The sequence below is a fragment of the Gopherus evgoodei genome, chromosome 7 (assembly GCF_007399415.2).
Source record: "Gopherus evgoodei ecotype Sinaloan lineage chromosome 7, rGopEvg1_v1.p, whole genome shotgun sequence".
Lineage (NCBI taxonomy): Eukaryota > Metazoa > Chordata > Testudines > Testudinidae > Gopherus > Gopherus evgoodei.
The window spans coordinates 20,117,022-20,135,035 of NC_044328.1; the positions used below are offsets into that span (position 1 = coordinate 20,117,022).

The following is an 18,014-nucleotide window of genomic DNA, read 5'->3' on the forward strand; positions in this document are numbered from 1 at the left end:
TGCTGGATTATTTTTAATAAAGGAAAAGATTTTCTGCATTATCCTGTATTGTAGTGTGACTTGAATGATGAGTTTCCAAGAGTGCCTCTTACGTATACACAGTAGTGTAATGCTCTCTGTACTCCGAAAAGTCCACATTACTATCCCCACATCTCTCTTGAATACCAACACACCTGGCTTCCTTGGTCTAAGTGAGGATTAAGGTAAGAACTCATCTGTGGCACTAGCAGGATCATAAGCACTGAAGGGTAACAACAACTTTCTGCTTCTCAGTAGGCAATACTGAGAAGGCAAATAGCAGGTTCAATCCATTAATCCTCATACATTATGAGTATTTAAAGCATATAATACTATACTGGAATGGAAGAGATTAGTCATAAACTAATTACATCACTCCTCCTCCCCCATGAGAAATAGGCACACTTACGGGAATAGAAACTCCTAGAATTGCATCTGCTTTCTTACCTAAGGCATGGCAAGACTGGGGTTGTTTCTCCGCCCTTCTACCTTTGGGAGTAGAAGGGGATTCACCTCCAAAATTACTAGATCACCAGGAGCCTGGTGGACAGAACTACCTCTGTGGAGGCCCTGTTCTCCTCAACTGCCTCCAGAGCTCCTCTGTATCCTTGCAACACACCTCAGATAGAGATGTGCTTCCACAGGTTCCCTGGAAGCTGCTGCTACCAAACCACCTCTTCCTCTCCCTTGCAGGTATATGAATCTACATGTTGGAGGAAGAAACAGCCTAACCTATTGCTGGGGCATCCTGGAAGATTTGGTTGGGGTGATCAATTTCACAAAAGCATCTATGGCCCTGCCCTTTCCAGCCTCTACCCTGTCCCTCCGCTGCATAGCTCAGCTCTTATGGAGCACCTGCAGGAGACACGTGAGCAGGCTCGAATGATGGAGATCATTAAGGACGATGGTACATTTAAATTAACTATCTGCCATTTTATGATGTATGTATAGAAAGCTCAGACCAGTGGTTCATCTAATCCAGTATTCTGTCTCTGACAGTAGCCAGTTTCAGATGCTTCAGAAGGTAGAAATAATTAGGAAATAACTTGCCCACAGAAAAAGTGTCTTCCTAGTCCCTGACAAATTAGGATGCCCCTACACAGTGAGCAGCATCCCACAGCAGCAAGTCTCAGAGCCTGGGTGACAGACTCAGGCTCATGAAGCTCACACTAGGTCACTAAAAATAGTTGTCTAGACATTATGGCGCAGGCTTGAACTCGGGCTCTGAAGCCAAGGGAGAGGGGTGGTGTTCAGAGGCTAAACCTTTCTATGAAACCACTATTAGCATTGTAGCATGAGCCTCATGCGCTGTGGACTCAGATTCTGAGACTTGCCGTCGTGGGGCTGTTGTGCCCTGTGTAGATGTACCCTTAGTGGTTAGCTTATGTGGTGTATTCCCCACACTGGCCTGAGAGGATAAATTAGGCCAGGAAGGCCTAATTAACCAATTAAGCAGCAAGTAGGGGAGAATTGTAGGCTACAGGGAGGCCACTAATTAGAAGCAGGTTCAGCTGGACAGGAACAGAGTGGCCTACATAAAGCCCAGGAAGGGGGAGCAGCTGCAGGGAAGGAGTTTGCAGTCATACTCTGAGAGGAGGGAAAGTGGGCTGGCAAACCCAGTGAGAGAGGGGAGATGGTTATGTAGGAAGAAGCCTAGGGAAACAGCAGCAAGGACTAGGACAGTACAGGTCTTGGCTGCATGTTATAGGGTCCCTGGGCTGTAACCCTTGTAGAAGGTGGACCTGGGTTCCCCAACAACCCACTGTGTAATGGCACAGGATGTTAGAGATGTCAGCCAGACTGCTAGTCTGAAAGGACTGCAATTTCCTTTGCAGGGGAGGAACTTAGTGATCTGGCTAGCAGGCCAAGTCATGAATCAGAAGCTGCCACTCAGAGACTGAGAAGAAGACACTGCTAAGTAGGGTTCGAACTGTCTAATCACAAACCCAAGCACCCTTGCCCTGCCCTTTCCCTGAGGCCCCACCCCGCTCACTCCATCCCCCCTCCCTCTGTAACCTGCTTCCCACCACCCTAAATCACTTGCTGGGGTTGGGGTGTAGGCTTGAGGGTGGGGCTGAGGGGTTTGGAATGTGGGAGGAGGCTCTGGGCTTCACCTGAGGCAGGGGTTGGGGTGCAGGCGAGGGCATGGATGCAAGCTCTGGGAGGGAGTGTGGGTGCTGGAGGGGGCTCAGGGCTGGGACAGGGGATTGGGGCTCCCTGCCTGCCCTAGCCGCTGCCCTGGCCCCATGATGATCCCAGAAAGGCTGGCATGTCCCTTTGGCCTCTAAGGGGATGGGGAACACAGGGCTCTGTGCGCTGCCTGTGCCTGCCAGCTCCCATTGGCTGCAGTTCCTGGCCTGAACCAGCTGCACCTCCTGGCCTCTCCCCACCATCCCCAGGGGCCACACAGGGACATGCCAGCCACTTCCGGGAGCAGCACAGGGCCAGGGCAGGCAGGAAGCCTGCCTTAGCCCTGCTTTGCCACTGGACTTTCAACACCTAAAATCTCCTGGTTTGGCTTCAGTAGCCTCTGGGAGATGGGATGAGATGCCGGGAGGGTTGGCAACCCTACTGCTGAGGAGAGTGCAGCATCTGGCACAGCTAATCCCTAGGATGGCCAGGACATGCCACAAACAGTGAGGGAATCCCCTCACAGCCCTTAAAAGTCAAATAATTCTGTTGAAGCCATGGATGTTCTCCTTAACCATAGTTCTATGTCTATGCATTCATTTATTTCATTAATTTTTCTCTTCAGGGTGTATGAGCCCCATGGAACAAGTGCATATTAAGAATGGACATGAAGGAGGGAAAGGACTGAGGAATCCTGTATCAGGTCAGGCCAGTGTTTTGGACATATAGGAACACACAGAAGAAACTATAGAGGAGGATGCAAAGAGGGCTCCATTAGAAGTCTGAGCCTGACATTTGAACTTCTCCACTTTCAAAGGTTTTATTTGTACACTCTTGCTTTTCAGCAACAGTTTCAATAATGACAATAGACACCCTTAAATCAGTTTTAATGACTTGTTCATCCTCAAACACTTTACAAACATTAGCTAGTTAATATATCATTGCAATACTCTTGATACATTAGCACCATTTCACAGTCTGGGAACCGGGGTCAAGGAGGTTAAATGACTTGCCCAACGCAACTTACGAGAATCAGTGTCAGAGCTGAAATTGGAACTCAGAAGTTCCTGCTGCCCAGTGCTGGGGGAGTCAAATTTAATACCTTCAAGTTCCTGCAGCACCAAGCTTAGTTTACCTCCAGGATAAAGTTTTAATTTGTGACAACGGTGATGTTACTTCTGACTGTACTCAAGGTTGTGTTTCTAGGCACAAGAGAGAGATTTCTTCATACAAATGGAAAGCTGATGATGTGATAGGAATGCATCCGTCAGAAAAGGGATTGCAGTTCTGTTGATCAGTCAGGTAAGAGCAGTACGTAAACTAAAGACCTCATTCAGCTCTCATATGATGGTGTAAATCAGAAGGAATTCCACTGAAGACAATACTATTATGCTAATGCAAAACTGGAGCGCAAATAGAATCAGGGCCTCAAGGATTCAGATAAAGAGTTATTCTCACTTGTGCAGATTATTTGAAAGATTGAATGCTCTTCTGGTTGAATGCACACACAGTAAAAAAAAAATAGGATTCCAAGTTATTTAGGTGGGCAATGAATCAGACCCTAAAGAGCTATCAGTAAATTAAATACCCAAAAAAGGATTTAACATTACTATCTTGACAGTTTCTTTAACAAAATGTGTATGTAGCTCAACATTACAGTAGCAACATACATTTCAGCTATCATCTTTGTTATAATCTTCTTTACAAAACGAGTTAATATTTCAGTTGTATTTTGTTTAAATCCGTTTTTTATGGGAAAGCTTTTAATATGCAGAACCACAAATAACTAAAACAAAGCTAGGTTAAGCTCTCCTAAACCTGACACACACAAAAACAAAATTAACTATGGAAAGGACAGAAACTTGGGGTGGGGGGCGGGAAACCATGCAACAAACAGGAAAAAAATTACTGTTAAATCTAGGTATTTTTATAGGTTAAAAGATGAATTAGCTCACAGACTAAATGAGTTGGATTATTCTGATGTAGTTTCTTATTAACATTTATCTATCTTATAAAACTACCAACAGTTTGACAAGATTAGTTCTGTGGTGTTCAGCAAAGATCCAGGTCCAGTACTGAGAAGCTAATGTAGATCATATTAAAGAGTGCAAGAAACTTACATAAAACTAGCTGATGCTATATGCTAGACTTTAGCTTTATTTGAGCATGAAACTTCATTTTAGAAATTTAAGTTTAAAAAATGCTATCTATCTGCTTTAAAAAGTCTAGATTTCATATTTAAGGCATGTTAATCATTAGCCATGTTATCCAATTAATTTAAATAATAGTTTATATTATATTATAGCTGTTATACTGTATTTTTTTCCCCTAGTGGTACTTACAATGTGCTCAATCCTGCTCCTGCTTTATTTCAATGGGTGCAAGATTGGCCCCATGTGCAACTAATTGTCAACACACACAGAATGAAGCTATCCCAGTCCCAAAGAAAATAGATATTCAAAGCACTGGATAAACATTAGCTAATTATTGTTCACAATGTCCTTCTAAAGTTAGTAGTAAGGCAAATAAATTAAGCAATTTAGCCAAGACTATGCAGCAAATCAGTAGCAGAGTGGGAATTAGAACCCTGGAGTTCCTGATTCCTGAACAATGAACTCATGCTTTCAAAGAATGCTGATTCTGAAAATGTCTTTTAAATGTCTAACCATTCTATAAGCCAGAATTTATTCTTTACTTTTTCACATGTAACTTGCTAAAAATTCCCCCTTTAAAAAAACAAAACAAAACAGAAATATGCCTTAGAAATAGTACAAGTATTGATTATATATTAATGTAAGGTATGAATACTGCAAATTACAGCATGTATTCTATATTATACTGTGAACAATTATTTATTGGGTAAATATGACACATTTCAAGAACAACAAACTTTAAATATGTTGTTTTTACAAGAGCCTGGGAATAGAGAAATAAGTGATGTCAGAAGAATATTAGACTAGGACACCTGCCCCATAGCCACACACTTGGTGAGACATTTTCAACTCTTCTGTGAGTGGATGCTGTAAACTAGACAAATTACTTCTCAGCACGTCAGCCTGGGAAAGTTTGTCCAATATGCTATTCTGAAAATTCACTGGATTTTATACAACACTTTTTAAAATTTTTGCTAACAGCAAAAGGGAGTTGGATCCATCAATTCATACTAGGCATTGTCTTGACCTTGAGTATGGATATAATGGGTTCTGTCTCCCATCAGAATAGCTCTGAGGAATCATTTAAATTCAGTACAGTTCAAAAATTCAAAAAAAAAAGTGTTGCATTCCCTACAATATAAATTGAGATGATGCTAGGGGAGTTATATCCCAGTTGATTCTGCCTAGAACTCTTGTCCAAGATGCAGACACATTTCCCACCAAAGATTTCATGGTTTTAGTACACTTCCAGCAGGTATTTGTGCCACAGAAACTAATCCAATGAAGGTTTGATTCAAGAATGATTCCCACTACATGAAGTGAATAATCTAACTGAATGACTTCAGATTAAGATCCATTGAGTCCTCATGGACCTTTCTGAAAATGAGTATCCAGACTGCCACAGATAGGGTCCTAGATCTATCAATCATATTTGTAAACTTTCATCAGGATTCTTGAAGTAATATCACATAGCGTAAAAATCAGAAGCTATATGCAGTAGCCTGCCCCTTTTCACTTAATTTCTAATTCACTGCATGATTATATATAATCATTTGCAAATATATACTCAGTCCCTGAGAAGCACAATATTCCATCTTTTCCTTGCTAAATGTGATGCTGGGATTTTTTGGGAGTAGTTTAATGCTGTTAAGTAATGTTGCTCAAAGGATGATAAATATAGACAATTAATGACGCTCTCTGTCACTATGTTGGTTGTTTTTAAAAAATGTTAAAACTCATTGGTGATGTGGGTTCAGAATTTGCATTCTATTCCAAATCATCCTTGAGGAATCAAAATATCTGATGGAAGATAAATTCCCATTAATGATTGGGTAATGATTCCACTGACAACTATTTTTTTTCTATATAGAGCCTTCGCTCAAGTGCAAGGAACCTTGAATCTGCAGCTCTACTGGTTATATATCCTTTCATTTGTGGTTCTGGCTACAAATGCAGCTATGGTTCTGAAATATTATATCAATCGCCAAGCAGTAATCAGAAACTGCAGAGCTATTGACAAAGTACCCATCATCTTTTCTACAACAGTGTAATGTAGATAGAAACACAATTAAGCTGGATATTTTCTGAATAAGAATTTTCAGATCTGTTATTTATTTTAAAGGAAGTAAATAAATCTTGCTGTCCTGGAATAATGCAATGCTGTGGGCTTGAAAGAATATTTCAAATGTAATATTTAAATAAATTTTGCATGGGCTGTCTATTAAGAGTACTTAGAAATTTGAACTGAATACAGCTGCCCACTTAAAGAGCTTTCTCACAAAAAACAAAACAAAAAAACTGTGCTTTGCAACTGCTGCCTTATACATATAGTGAAGAATTTAGATTTGACCTACATAAATTAAAATCATTTGGGTCCTTGCTCCCTCAAAGGCCTTCTCTATCCTTGTGATACTCTAGGAACTGCAATATCCTCAGGTGCTTGAGCTGGTGGTTCCCTAGTTTAAGTAGGAAGAGGGGCTCCTCGCAGGGTCTTCTCAGTGAAGCAACCTCAACTCTGAAACTGACATCCTTCTTTGATCCTTTACAGTATCTGGATCTGATGACCTTAAAGGCATACTGCAAGGCTCATCAGTTTTGTTTTGCATGAGGAAGCAGGGAAGAGGAGGAAGAAGAGATCGTGGTATGCAGGAGGAGAAAGAATGTAGTATATAGATCAGTCAATGGGGGCAGCTATTTAGTAACCACTGCCCACACACACTGTCTAGTATTTATTTTAGAATTTGTACATTTTGGGTTAACATTTTAGATATTTGAATAGAATACATTAAATTGAGCTTAGAAATCAGTTTTGTCCTACATATTCTCAGATAGATGGGAATGAAGATTAACAAGTTAGAGTAAAATAAATATAAAGTTTAAGTGGAAACTTCAGATGTGTAGCTATCTCTGTCCTTCTGAAATATAGCTTCTCATGGTTCATGAGTCTGGAATTCTATTTTATAAGTAAAAATGCCCATAATTAAAAAAACAAATACATATTGCTGTATTTCTTCAGAGAGAGAGGACTGTTTGCTTCTCAAAGGAAGATATTGCCTTTACTTCTGTCAAGCCGGATGCGTGTAGAACTGTAGTCTCTGCCAATGCAGTAGACACTGGTGAAAAAGGACTTTAAGCCACCTTTCTACCTCCCTGATCCTGGAGCAACCATAATATTGCAGGGTCATTCCACTGGTTCAGGATTACCATAATGCAGCGATCCTGTCTCATCATACTCCCTATATAAAAGGGGACCCCCTTACCTGCCCCTTTAGGGCAGTTTTTGCTACTACTGTTGTCATAAACAGATAGCTAAGGTTTAATGTCTCTTTCACCTGAAGCACCTGACCAGAGGACCAATCAGGAAACCGGATTTTTTCAACTTTGGGTGGAGGGAATTTTGTGTCTGAGGTCTTTGTTTTCTGTCTGCCTGCTTTTCTCTGAGCTTTGGAGAAGTAGTTTCTACTTTCTAGTCTTCTGTTTCTAAGTGTAAGGACAAAGAGATCAGATAGTAAGTTATATGGTTTCTTTTCTTTGGTATTTGCATGAATATAAGTGCTGGAGTGCTTTGATTTGTATTCTTTTTGAATAAGGCTGTTTATTCAATATTCTTTTAAGCAATTGACCCTGTATTTTGTCACCTTAATACAGAGAGACCATTTGTATGTATTTTCTTTCTTTTTATATAAAGCTTTCTTTTTGAGACCTGTTGGAGTTTTCTTTTCTGGGAAATTTCAGGGAAATTCAATCTGTACTCACCAGGGAATTGGTGGGAGGAAGAAATTAGGGGGAAATCTGTGTGTATTGGATTTGCTAGCCTGATTTTGCATTCCCTCTGGGTGAAGAGGAAAGTGCTTTTGTTTCCAGGACTGGAAACGGAGAGGGGGAGTCACTCTGTTTGGATTCACAGAGCTTCTGTCTGTGTATCTCTCCAGGAGCACCTGGAGGGGGGAAGGGAAAAAGGGTTATTTCCCTTTGTTGTGAGACTCAAGGGATTTGGGTCTTGGGGTCCCCAGGGAAGGTTTTTCAGGGGGACCAGAGTGCCCCAAAACACTCTAATTTTTTTGGGTGGTGGCAGCAAGTACCAAGTCCAAGCTGGTAGCTAAGCTTGGAGGTTTTCATGCTAACCCCCATATTTTGGACGCTAAGGTCCAAATCTGGGACTAAGGTTATGACAACTGTGGGCTGAGGTTCTGACCAATATGAGACACTAAATCCATCCAAGCAGTTGATGCTCGTTTCAAAACAAACATCAATAGAGGTCTGTCATTTAGGTCGTTGATAATAGTCAATCTACTTTCTGTACTGTGCTTCAGTTCAGCTTCAGGTGTATCAGATGATGATTCTGAACTCGTGCATTAGAAGTAAAAAGGTACCCTATCTTTTTAACCCTTAACCAAAGAACTAAAATAAACTAAAACTAAACAAACTGAATTCTGTTTTTTAATCTTCTAGTAATGGGTTGCCAATAAAATAGAAAAACAATTAAGCCAATATAAATAGAAACGTTACAACTCACTTTATTTATAGCACATTTCATAGTTCAAGTAGAGGTTGACAAAACGTATTCCAAGTGGCTTTTTAGAAATATTTTAAACTAAATAAGCCACAAATACATACAAAATTTACACTTATGAAAAATAGATTTTTAAAGATTACAGATGTTTTATAACAGTAACATTTAGTGTACAATACTGAGCAAAATTACAGTAACATGTAACAACTTGGGGGGGGGTTAGAATTAGTTTAATAAATATTAAGCTTTGTAAAGACATCAGAATAAATACTTGCCCCTGGAAAGTATTTATATTGAGGTCCTGTCTTTTTCAAATATTTTCTATCTCTCTCCATTAGAGAGTCCTTCTCCAGAGTCATATTGTTCTTGTGACATTTTGTTCGATTTGGAGTTTTGAACCACATCCATTAACAGAACAACTTTAGTATCTATATGTTCCTGAAGTTTCTGCATACTTAGATCAATATAGTCCATTAGTTTTTTCTCCATCAGTTCCATATTTTTGGATATGACCTTTTCCAAGTAGGAGCAAATAGGCTGCTGTTCCATTCTGCAAGAAATGTAAATATAAATAATTAGTCATTCCTATTTTTAATATGGAGTCAGTGAGCATGCTGGCTGGCTGACAGAGATCCCAGTGCCTCAAGAAAGGGCACTGAAGTTTTGAAGTATTACTGGGTTTCTCAGAATATGCACTCAGTAGAGGAGGTACTCTTAATGTTAAAATCTAAATAAATAAATATTTACACCTTTACTACACAGAAGGCCTAATTTTGTCCAAACCGACACTGTGCAACATACATCAGTCAGGTGTATATCATAGGGGCAAGACTGGCCCTATTTTACATTAGGATGTACATTTACCTGTACAACTAACCAACTAAGATAACTCTTGCACACTGTGCAGAAAGTAAGGTACTATGCTAATCTGTGTTTAATATAATCTTACCTCAATACTGAAAATGGTATTTTTTTGTTTAAGAAAAGATTAGCACACTAATCTGTACAAATTTCACTTTATGCTTCCATAACTGCATAGTGAGAAACAAAGCTAGGGAATTCTCAGTAAAACAGTAGCACAAAAGCCACACATCATATCCATGATAGATTTACATTATTTATCATAGTGAAAAAAAATGTTTGGAAAAAAATAAAATTGGCTTCCACTTGCAATGATAGAGTATTCATCAATTAGGACCAGCTAGTTACAAGTTTCAACTTTTTCTGCCATTTAGAGTTGTTTTTTTTAAACACAATATTTTTGTACATATTTAAATGCAATAGCTATATTTCCCTCCCCCTCTTAAAAGTCTCAAAAATTAACCGTTTGTACTAAAACTTTCCAGGATGTTCACCATACCCAAACCAGGGGATTGGGGGTGGGGGGAGGGGAACCCTTGCTAAATCACTTCCCACATGTAACCAATGCAATACCTTGTTTCAGTCAAGCTGCAACAGAGGGAAAGGTAACTTGAGTCCTGTCATTTTTCATTGTTCCTATTCAGAACCCAGTGGTCAGTAGTATCAATAAAACTGATCATCTTCAGTCTGCTGATACTTGGGAAGATATGAGCTTTAGCACAGGCAGACACTGGTGCTTTTCACTAGGTGGGAAGACCCAAAGAAATGAAGACCAGCAAGGAGGGTAGTGTAGTAGAGACAACCCACTCACAAGTTCTGGGAGAAAGAAAATGCACCTTTTGCCACTTAGCAGCCATAGAAGATTTTGGAACATGGCTTCACACATTTATCACATCTACTAGGCCGAGGCTCATAAAATCAAAAAAAACGGAGCCACCAAGCATAGTTCAAGTAGAATGCCCAGATAAGGATAGCAGCACTTCCCCCTTTTCTGGTAGCTGAAAATGTCTGAATTCTCACCAGAGTACTGCCAACTATAAAGCACTCCTTTTCCTTTCCACCATCTTTCATAGCTTTAGACTATTATGTATCTAGTAACATGGGAGAGAAAAAGGTAGAAAAGAGATTGATGGGGTAAGTTAAAAATAAGTAAACTGTGATAAAAGGGGAAGAAAAGAGACACCTAGAATAATGCAGAAAAAGGTACACCAGGATCTGCCACTGGAAAGAAGCCAGGATTATGAAGATAATAAAAAATATACTATTTAATAAAATTCAAAAATGCTGATTGACCTTGTTAGTTAAACAGAAATTCACAACTGTTTTATTCCTTTAAATTGCAATGGTGGGGCTTTGTGGTGTGTGGCCTTGTAGTACTGTCATGGCAGAATTTTTTAATTTTCTTTTTTAAATACACTGTTGCCAACAGGCACAATCCACAGTCTAGGACAAGTTGGATAAGTATCAAGCCTAACTTACCCAACAGTTTGAATGCCTTCCCCTTTAACTACTGTACTCTTCTCAAAATGCTTATTCCCATCATTGAGCTGAAGATGATTTACTTGACTACATAAGTTTTGAAGAAAAGGAAGCAGCAGCCCAGAACTGGGCATATTTGGGTTTACACTTGCTTGCTCTTGCATGAACGATGACAACATAACTTTAAAATCATTTCCGGGAAGAAGAGTGCTTTGTTGCATAGTTTTAAGTCTTTCAAGATCAGGAATATTCTCTCTACCAGGTATCCGTGTGTTCATGTCAGTATGTGTTTTTAAATCTTCAAAAACTGTTTCAGTTGTCAAACAACTTTTTAAAGGAAAGGGTGCATTGGATGATTGATTTAGTCCTCTAAAAGCAGCTGCATTGTGCAATCCATCAATTGTATGCTTGTCTCCAAAGACAGATTCCTTTTTTCCAAAGATACATTGAAGTTTGTCTCCAAGAGGAAAACTGTTCTAATGGAAATAAGAAAATGCACGTATTCAATTTGTTATATTAATATAAATCTACAGAAGTAATAGATGTGACTTTTCTCCCCCTCCCACCAAAAGTAAGCATTCTGTAGCATTTTAGAGAACTACAGCATTCATTCCATTCTCACCAGTGTAAATTTTACTCAGTGAATGTGATAGTGAAAGTTTTAGAATGAAAGTTATGTACTGATATTCTACAGAAAATAAAGAAACTTTCCCAGTAAAGAAATCATGTGAAAGTGATTAACATTTGCAAGATGAAGGTTTAGAATAGCTACCATTTCTTTTTAGACTGAACTTCAATTATTGAAGTTGACTAAATTAGGGCTCCAATACTAAAAATTACTCCATGTGGGTGGGTGCAGGGGTCTGTACAAATGCTTCTCTTTGCAGGATTAAGGCCTATATCCATTAGTTATACTACAAGTACTTCTCCTTTTATTTTGAGGAAACAAAAAATGTTATTGTACTGAAGATACAAGGGTTTTTTAAAAAAACAAACCCTACCATACACACACCACACAATTCTCAATACAAAGTAGTGACAGCTCAGTTGCAACAAACAATATCTATCCTAAACTATACTATTAAATTCATAGTAATAGTCTGCCATCTCAAATTCCGAGATCACTTTTTATCATTTGATTTTAGCAAGGAAGTTGTGATCTTTTCCTTTTGGGTGCAAATCCCAGCGTCACCCATGTTTGGTTAGTTTAAGGCTGGATTTCTGCTACAAGTGGCTGATTCTTAAAAATAATTAATATTTCAGTTGGTGTAGAATGTGGCTGCAAAGATATTAAATGTTATTTTCTGCAGGAAAAAAACATTACATCTCACATACTCAGTGATATGCATTGACTAGCACCTAATTTTGAGGTGAAATGAAAGGTGTAAGTTTTGTCATACAAAACCTGAAATGGGTAGACTGTTATAATACTACAGTTTAAAAAGGAACTACCTATAGCTACAGATCTCAACCTAACAGCCCCTTTGGTTTAAATGAAAGGGGAGGAAGGTTTGGTGGGATAGTGTTTTTAATGGGGAGTCCTCAACTCTGGAATTCAGTCAGTCAGCTTGGCTTTAGTGACCTTCAGAGCAAATTGCAAGGCTCATTTATGTTCCCAGGCTTATGACAGTGGTGGTGGCTAAACGAGATTTGAAATAGTAAGAAGTTTGTTTGGAGAGGTCCTTAATCAAATGAGTTTGGAATATGCGTGTAACACAGACACAAAACACAAAGTCCTGAATTATGCCTTTTTATACATTTAAATAAATGAAGTGTGGTAACTTGCCTTCTGCTGAAGTCGTACCATATTCATGAGTTGCTGAGCACCTGGAGATAACTTTGACCCCATGGATTCCACCATAGTTTGAACTCTGTCTAGATCTACGCTTGATCCTAGTGAAGGAAGATCTGAGGCAGATTTTGCAGAAACTGATTTTACTTGTACTACAATTTTAGTTATGAGCACTCTTTGTCTTTCACCAATGGAGAGCAGCTATTGAAAAACAAAGAAAAATAGTAAGATTTTAGAACAAAGTACTACTTTTGAAATTAAAAGATCATTTTAGTGGAAAATTGAGACCTGTTTAATGGACTTCCTACTACTATTATTCTGAGTAGTGCTCATATTGAAACAGAATGAGTGAAGATAGTGGTGCTTAAGTATTGGCAAGATAAGAGCCTATGTTTAAACTTTATGCATGTGAGTAGTCCCCATTGGCTACAATAAGATTACTCACATGTGTAAAGTTAAAAATGTGCATGTTTGTAGGATCAGTGCCTAAAATTCCCATTGCACAGAAACTGTTAAATATCTAGAATGTCTATTTAACAAAATTATTTGTTTAAGAGCATTCCTCTCTCTCTCACACACAAACACGCACACACATTTTAATAATGACATTTTAAGACATTTGTGGTGTGGATTTGACATGAGAACCCTGGTATCAAAATCCACCTACATTTTTAAAGAGAATACTCAAACCACATCTCAGGTCGATATAAACCTAACTATCATCATCTGAGTAACAGATAGTAATGCAAAAAACAATCAGTTAAATAAGTAATTTTTTTTAAAAATGACAATTTAAAACATAATTTTGTGGAACTTCCTACCTTAATTCTACAAGAGGTTGTTGAGTACTCCAATTTAAGATATTTTTTGTATAAAGTAACCTTGTCATTTCTGTTAGAAAAACAAAACAAATGAGAGCTGTGAAGTCTCTATATGGTAAATGCTACATAAATGCATTCTACATGAGCATAAAAATATCGACTATTATATTCAGATGATAATGAGAAAAGAGCAGAGTAGGTCATCTTTTAACAGAATATTTTGGTTTTAACACTGAAATTCAGTTTGGATTTAATCATACAGGATACATACACACACACAAATACACATATAGTTTGTTTTTTTTCACACACGGTATCCATAAGATTTTCTTCTAGTTTTGGCTTGACTGATTGGTTGGTTCTTAAAATTAGCAAGTTAAACAACATAGCTGGCCAAATGTTGATGTGCTGTAATTGAAGTCAACTTCCCTTCCCCCCTCCCCCAAATCCATAGGCAAAATCTTGCAGCATATACAAGGAGAACCAATACTGACATACATTTTCATTCCTCTCTTTGGAGCCATATATAAGAGAATTTAAAGTGATCCTAAATGGCTTTTACAGATTACTACTGAGTTAAATACTTCAGCTCACTGAAAACGGTAGCTGACAGCCTTAACTATTTGTTTGACACAGACAACAAATTGGCAATGACATGGAAGGCCTACCTTGAAGGGTGAGAAGTGCAGTTGCTATGCCCATTCATTCCTTGGTCTCTCTTGAGATTGTCAAGGCAGCATAAATTGTGTTGGTGGTTTTTGTGATATGGATATTTGACCATTAAAAACTCAGTTGAGACATAACACCCAGTAGATGGCAACACATTTTGTTCACTAAGACACCTGGGCTACATTTAAGCCAAAAGTCTAAAAGCAATATAATACATCACCAGCTTCCCCTAAAACAGCCAGTTTCCTTTTCAATTGGATTTAATAAGCAAATACTAAACTGAGCCTACATAATGAAGACACTTACCTATCATTCTGGATGGTGCAGACAGTCTGTCCCCTACCAGTTCCACAATACTCTTCTCCTACATATACTTCCATGTTTCTTGCCTCACTTAAAATTCCAACACAGACTATTTCCTCAGATCCATGAGGATCACACTGCAGGTACAGTAAGCAAGGAGTTTCCTTTTCATCATTTAAGCACCTCTCCAAAACCACAGAGTTCTCACTAGAAATATAAGAAACATTCTGTTTCAGCAACTTAACATTTTATTTAATGTATGCTTTCCAGATAACACTACAGTTTATAAAACATAAAACAAGAACTCTTCATTTAAAGTCACTCCATTTTTAAGAGAACAGTTACATCATCTATAATTTTGTAACTGCAGTATTTACAACAAAAAACAAACACTACAATTATAGGTTGTGGGGGGGGGATATTTATATCATGTTTTACAAATTTCAAACTTGCTGTGGATTCAGTCTGAAATAAAAATTAATGGCTCTGCCACATCTGAAGGAAGTTTTGCTCTCAAATACTGTTTTAAATTTCGAGGGGTGGAGTGAGAACGTGTGTGCTAGCAATATTTTTAGTTACATACAAGGAGAGCCCTACCTTGAAATACACTAATCAGCCCCCCCCCCCCGAGGCTCTAGTTCTCACAGGACATGCTCCGATAAGCATATACGCAAGTCTAGTTACTTCTCTTTCCATTAAAAGAGACAGCAGCAGTTGTAACCTCCCCAGAGGTAAAATACACCTGCCCGGACACAGTGAACCTGTGTGAACTCACTGCGAGCACAGGCGTCTATTCCGGCCTCAGCACAGCGCCTGGCACTCAGGAGAACAGCTCTGTAGCCAGGGCCCCGGCCTGAGCCCGTCGCAGCCCAAGGCGAAGGAATCAGGGGGTCTCGGGACTCCATGGGGCAGAAGAGGCTCAGATCCACACCCCACCCGGGATCTGGATCAAGCCTCCCCTTCCCCGCAAGCGTGTACGTGTCTGCGTTCCCGGGCGTCCCTTACCCGTTCTCGGGCGGCGCCAGCGCCTCGCCCTCACTGGCTCCCTCGGGAAGGAGGCGCAGGGTGTCCGCCAGGCCCCCAAGAGACGAGGGGGACACGCACTCCCACGAGCAGCCGGCTGCGAGGCGGAGGGGGCCATTGGCGCTGCAAATGCCATTCTCGGTTGCCGCCGCCGCGCCCGCCAGGCTGCCGCTCGCCATCGCAACCGTTCCGCTCGCTGCCAACCGCCCCCTGCCGCACCGCGCCGGCCAGAAATACCCGGGCAGAACTGACTTCTACGCAGAACATGCTCCCCACCGGACACCGTTCCGAACGGAACGTCCGGCTTCCAACCGTCACGGGGCGTTCTTACCGAGCCGCTGATTGGCTCGCCTGCTTCCCCGCGCGTCCTAGGCGTCCAGGCTGTAGGCGCAGAGGCACTGTCACCTCGAGTCTGTTTGGTGGCGCGCGTGCCCATAGTGGCAATAGCCCTCGCTTCGGTGCGGAGCGTCCGAGCAAGCGCGCGCTAGGGCCAGGGCGGCGGGCGGAGTGAGAGGCCGGTGGTTGTGTGTGGGAAGCGGCCTGAGGGAAAGTAGCTGCCGGTGTAACCGAGACGGCGCGTGGCTTGCAGCTGAGTCCTGGGCCTCTTACTAGGTCAGAAGAGCTGTTGGGTGGAAGCTGTGCAGCCCGAGCCCCATTCTGTGATAGGCCTCTTAGTACGAACAGCGGTGGCCTCAGCCCCATGTTCCCTTTCAGGGGGCTACGACGGCCTCAGCCCCACGTTCCCTGCGCTCCCTCCCTGGGATTGTTCATCTTGGAAAAGAGATTACCAGGGGGAGGGGGATAGAGGTCTGTAAATCATGCTTGGTGTGAAAAAACTGAATAAGGAAGCATTATTTACATCTTCATATAACACAAGAACTAGGGGATGCCCGATAAAATTAATAGGCAGCAGCAGGTTTTTAAAAGCAGACGCAAGTATTTCACACAATGAGCAGTCAAGCTGTGGAACTTTTTGTCAGAGGATGTTGTGACAGACAAGACGATAACAGGGTTCAAAAAAGAACTAGATAAGTTCATGGAGGCTAGGTCCATCAATGGCTATTAGTCAGGATGGGCAGGGACGGTGTCCTTAGCTTGTTTGCCAGAACCTGGGAATGGCTGATAGGACTGATGATTACCTGTTCTGTTCATTCCCATTGAAGCACCTGGCATTCACCACTATTGGAAGACAGGATAGTGGGAAAGATGGACCTTTGACCTGACCCAGTAGGGGCAGTCTTATGTACTTTTCTCCTGGTCCCTGGAAGGTTTTCTCTGGTTTCACCACTGGTGGGTGGATTGTGGGGGCCCTGTCTGTAACATGCTGTGAGAGGTGTGGGGTGGGGTGGACTAGGGCATTTGAATCAGCCTGACAAATCAGACTAGATGTAGATAAATGAGTGTGAGATATCTGTGCTTGTGGTTATCTCTGTCACATTGGTTAGGTTGCAATGAGTGTATGAGGTCAAGAGCAAATAGATGGGCATTTAAAAAAATCTGACAAAGGAATAAGGCGCTCCTCCCTTTTCCCACCCTCCCCCTAGAAAAAGCAGTGATTATTTCTTCATAACATCCATGTGAGGTAGATATATAAAGATGTGGAAAAGCTATGGGCTTGATCCTGCACTGTTGAAGGGAATTTTGCTGTTGATTTAACTTTCAAACAGCATCGGAACCTAAATCCATAATGTGATCTAGTACACTTTCTGCTAAAAAAAAAAGAGTTGATTGCTGACTGGCTTTCATCATGCAGACAGTCTTCACATTTATTTTGGAATTTGTTACTGAACACATTATTTCAGTGGATATTTATTGTGATTGATTATGATCTGTTTCACCTAATTGAAAATTGTTGTGTCTGAAGCGAACTTTTGTTTGAGGAAAGTATTAAAAAACCCAGAAGACTGTCAAATCTTGAGAGTAAAAACAAGGATTTCAGTCTTCAATTTAAACAGTAAGACGTGAAAGGCACTGCATTTGGGGAAATTCTAATATTGCTGGTAGAGGGTGTCAGAACCAGGGGTCACCTAGTGAAATGAATAGGCAGTAGGTTTAAAAGAAAAGGAAGTACTACTTTACACAACACACAGTCAACCGGTGGATACAGGCCAAAACTATGAATAGGTTAAAAAAAGAATTAGATAAGTTCATAGAGGATAGGTCCATTAATGGTTATAAACCAAGATGGCCAGGGACATGACCCCATGCTCTGAGTGTCCTAAGCCTCTAGCTGCCAGAAGCTGGAAGTCAGT

General features: G+C 40.5%; 1 protein-coding gene across 1 annotated transcript; it reads right to left on the reverse strand.

Annotated features, from left to right (window-relative positions):
* Window positions 1-8,790: 8,790 nt before the first annotated feature.
* On the reverse strand, window positions 8,791-15,995 carry C7H10orf88 (chromosome 7 C10orf88 homolog). Its single transcript, XM_030570355.1, has 6 exons — window positions 15,745-15,995; window positions 14,743-14,946; window positions 13,768-13,837; window positions 12,941-13,147; window positions 11,155-11,630; window positions 8,791-9,364 (listed from the first exon to the last, which is right to left on the reverse strand). The coding sequence occupies exons 1-6, from the start codon at window positions 15,939-15,941 to the stop codon at window positions 9,136-9,138; spliced, it is 1,383 nt and encodes a 460-aa protein (XP_030426215.1). The 5' UTR covers window positions 15,942-15,995; the 3' UTR covers window positions 8,791-9,135.
* Between the last annotated feature and the right edge of the window lie 2,019 nt (window positions 15,996-18,014).

Excerpts from the sequence above, each read along its gene's own strand:
- C7H10orf88 (XM_030570355.1), bottom strand. The coding sequence starts at position 15,941 with ATGGCGAGCGGCAGCCTGGCGGGCGCGGCGGCGGCAACCGAGAATGGC. Across the intron at positions 14,947-15,744 it reads CTGGCGCCGCCCGAGAACGG|TGAGAACTCTGTGGTTTTGG; the intron begins GTAAGGGACGCC and ends TTATATTTCTAG. Across the intron at positions 13,148-13,767 it reads CAACCTCTTGTAGAATTAAG|CTGCTCTCCATTGGTGAAAG; the intron begins GTAGGAAGTTCC and ends GTTTTTCAATAG.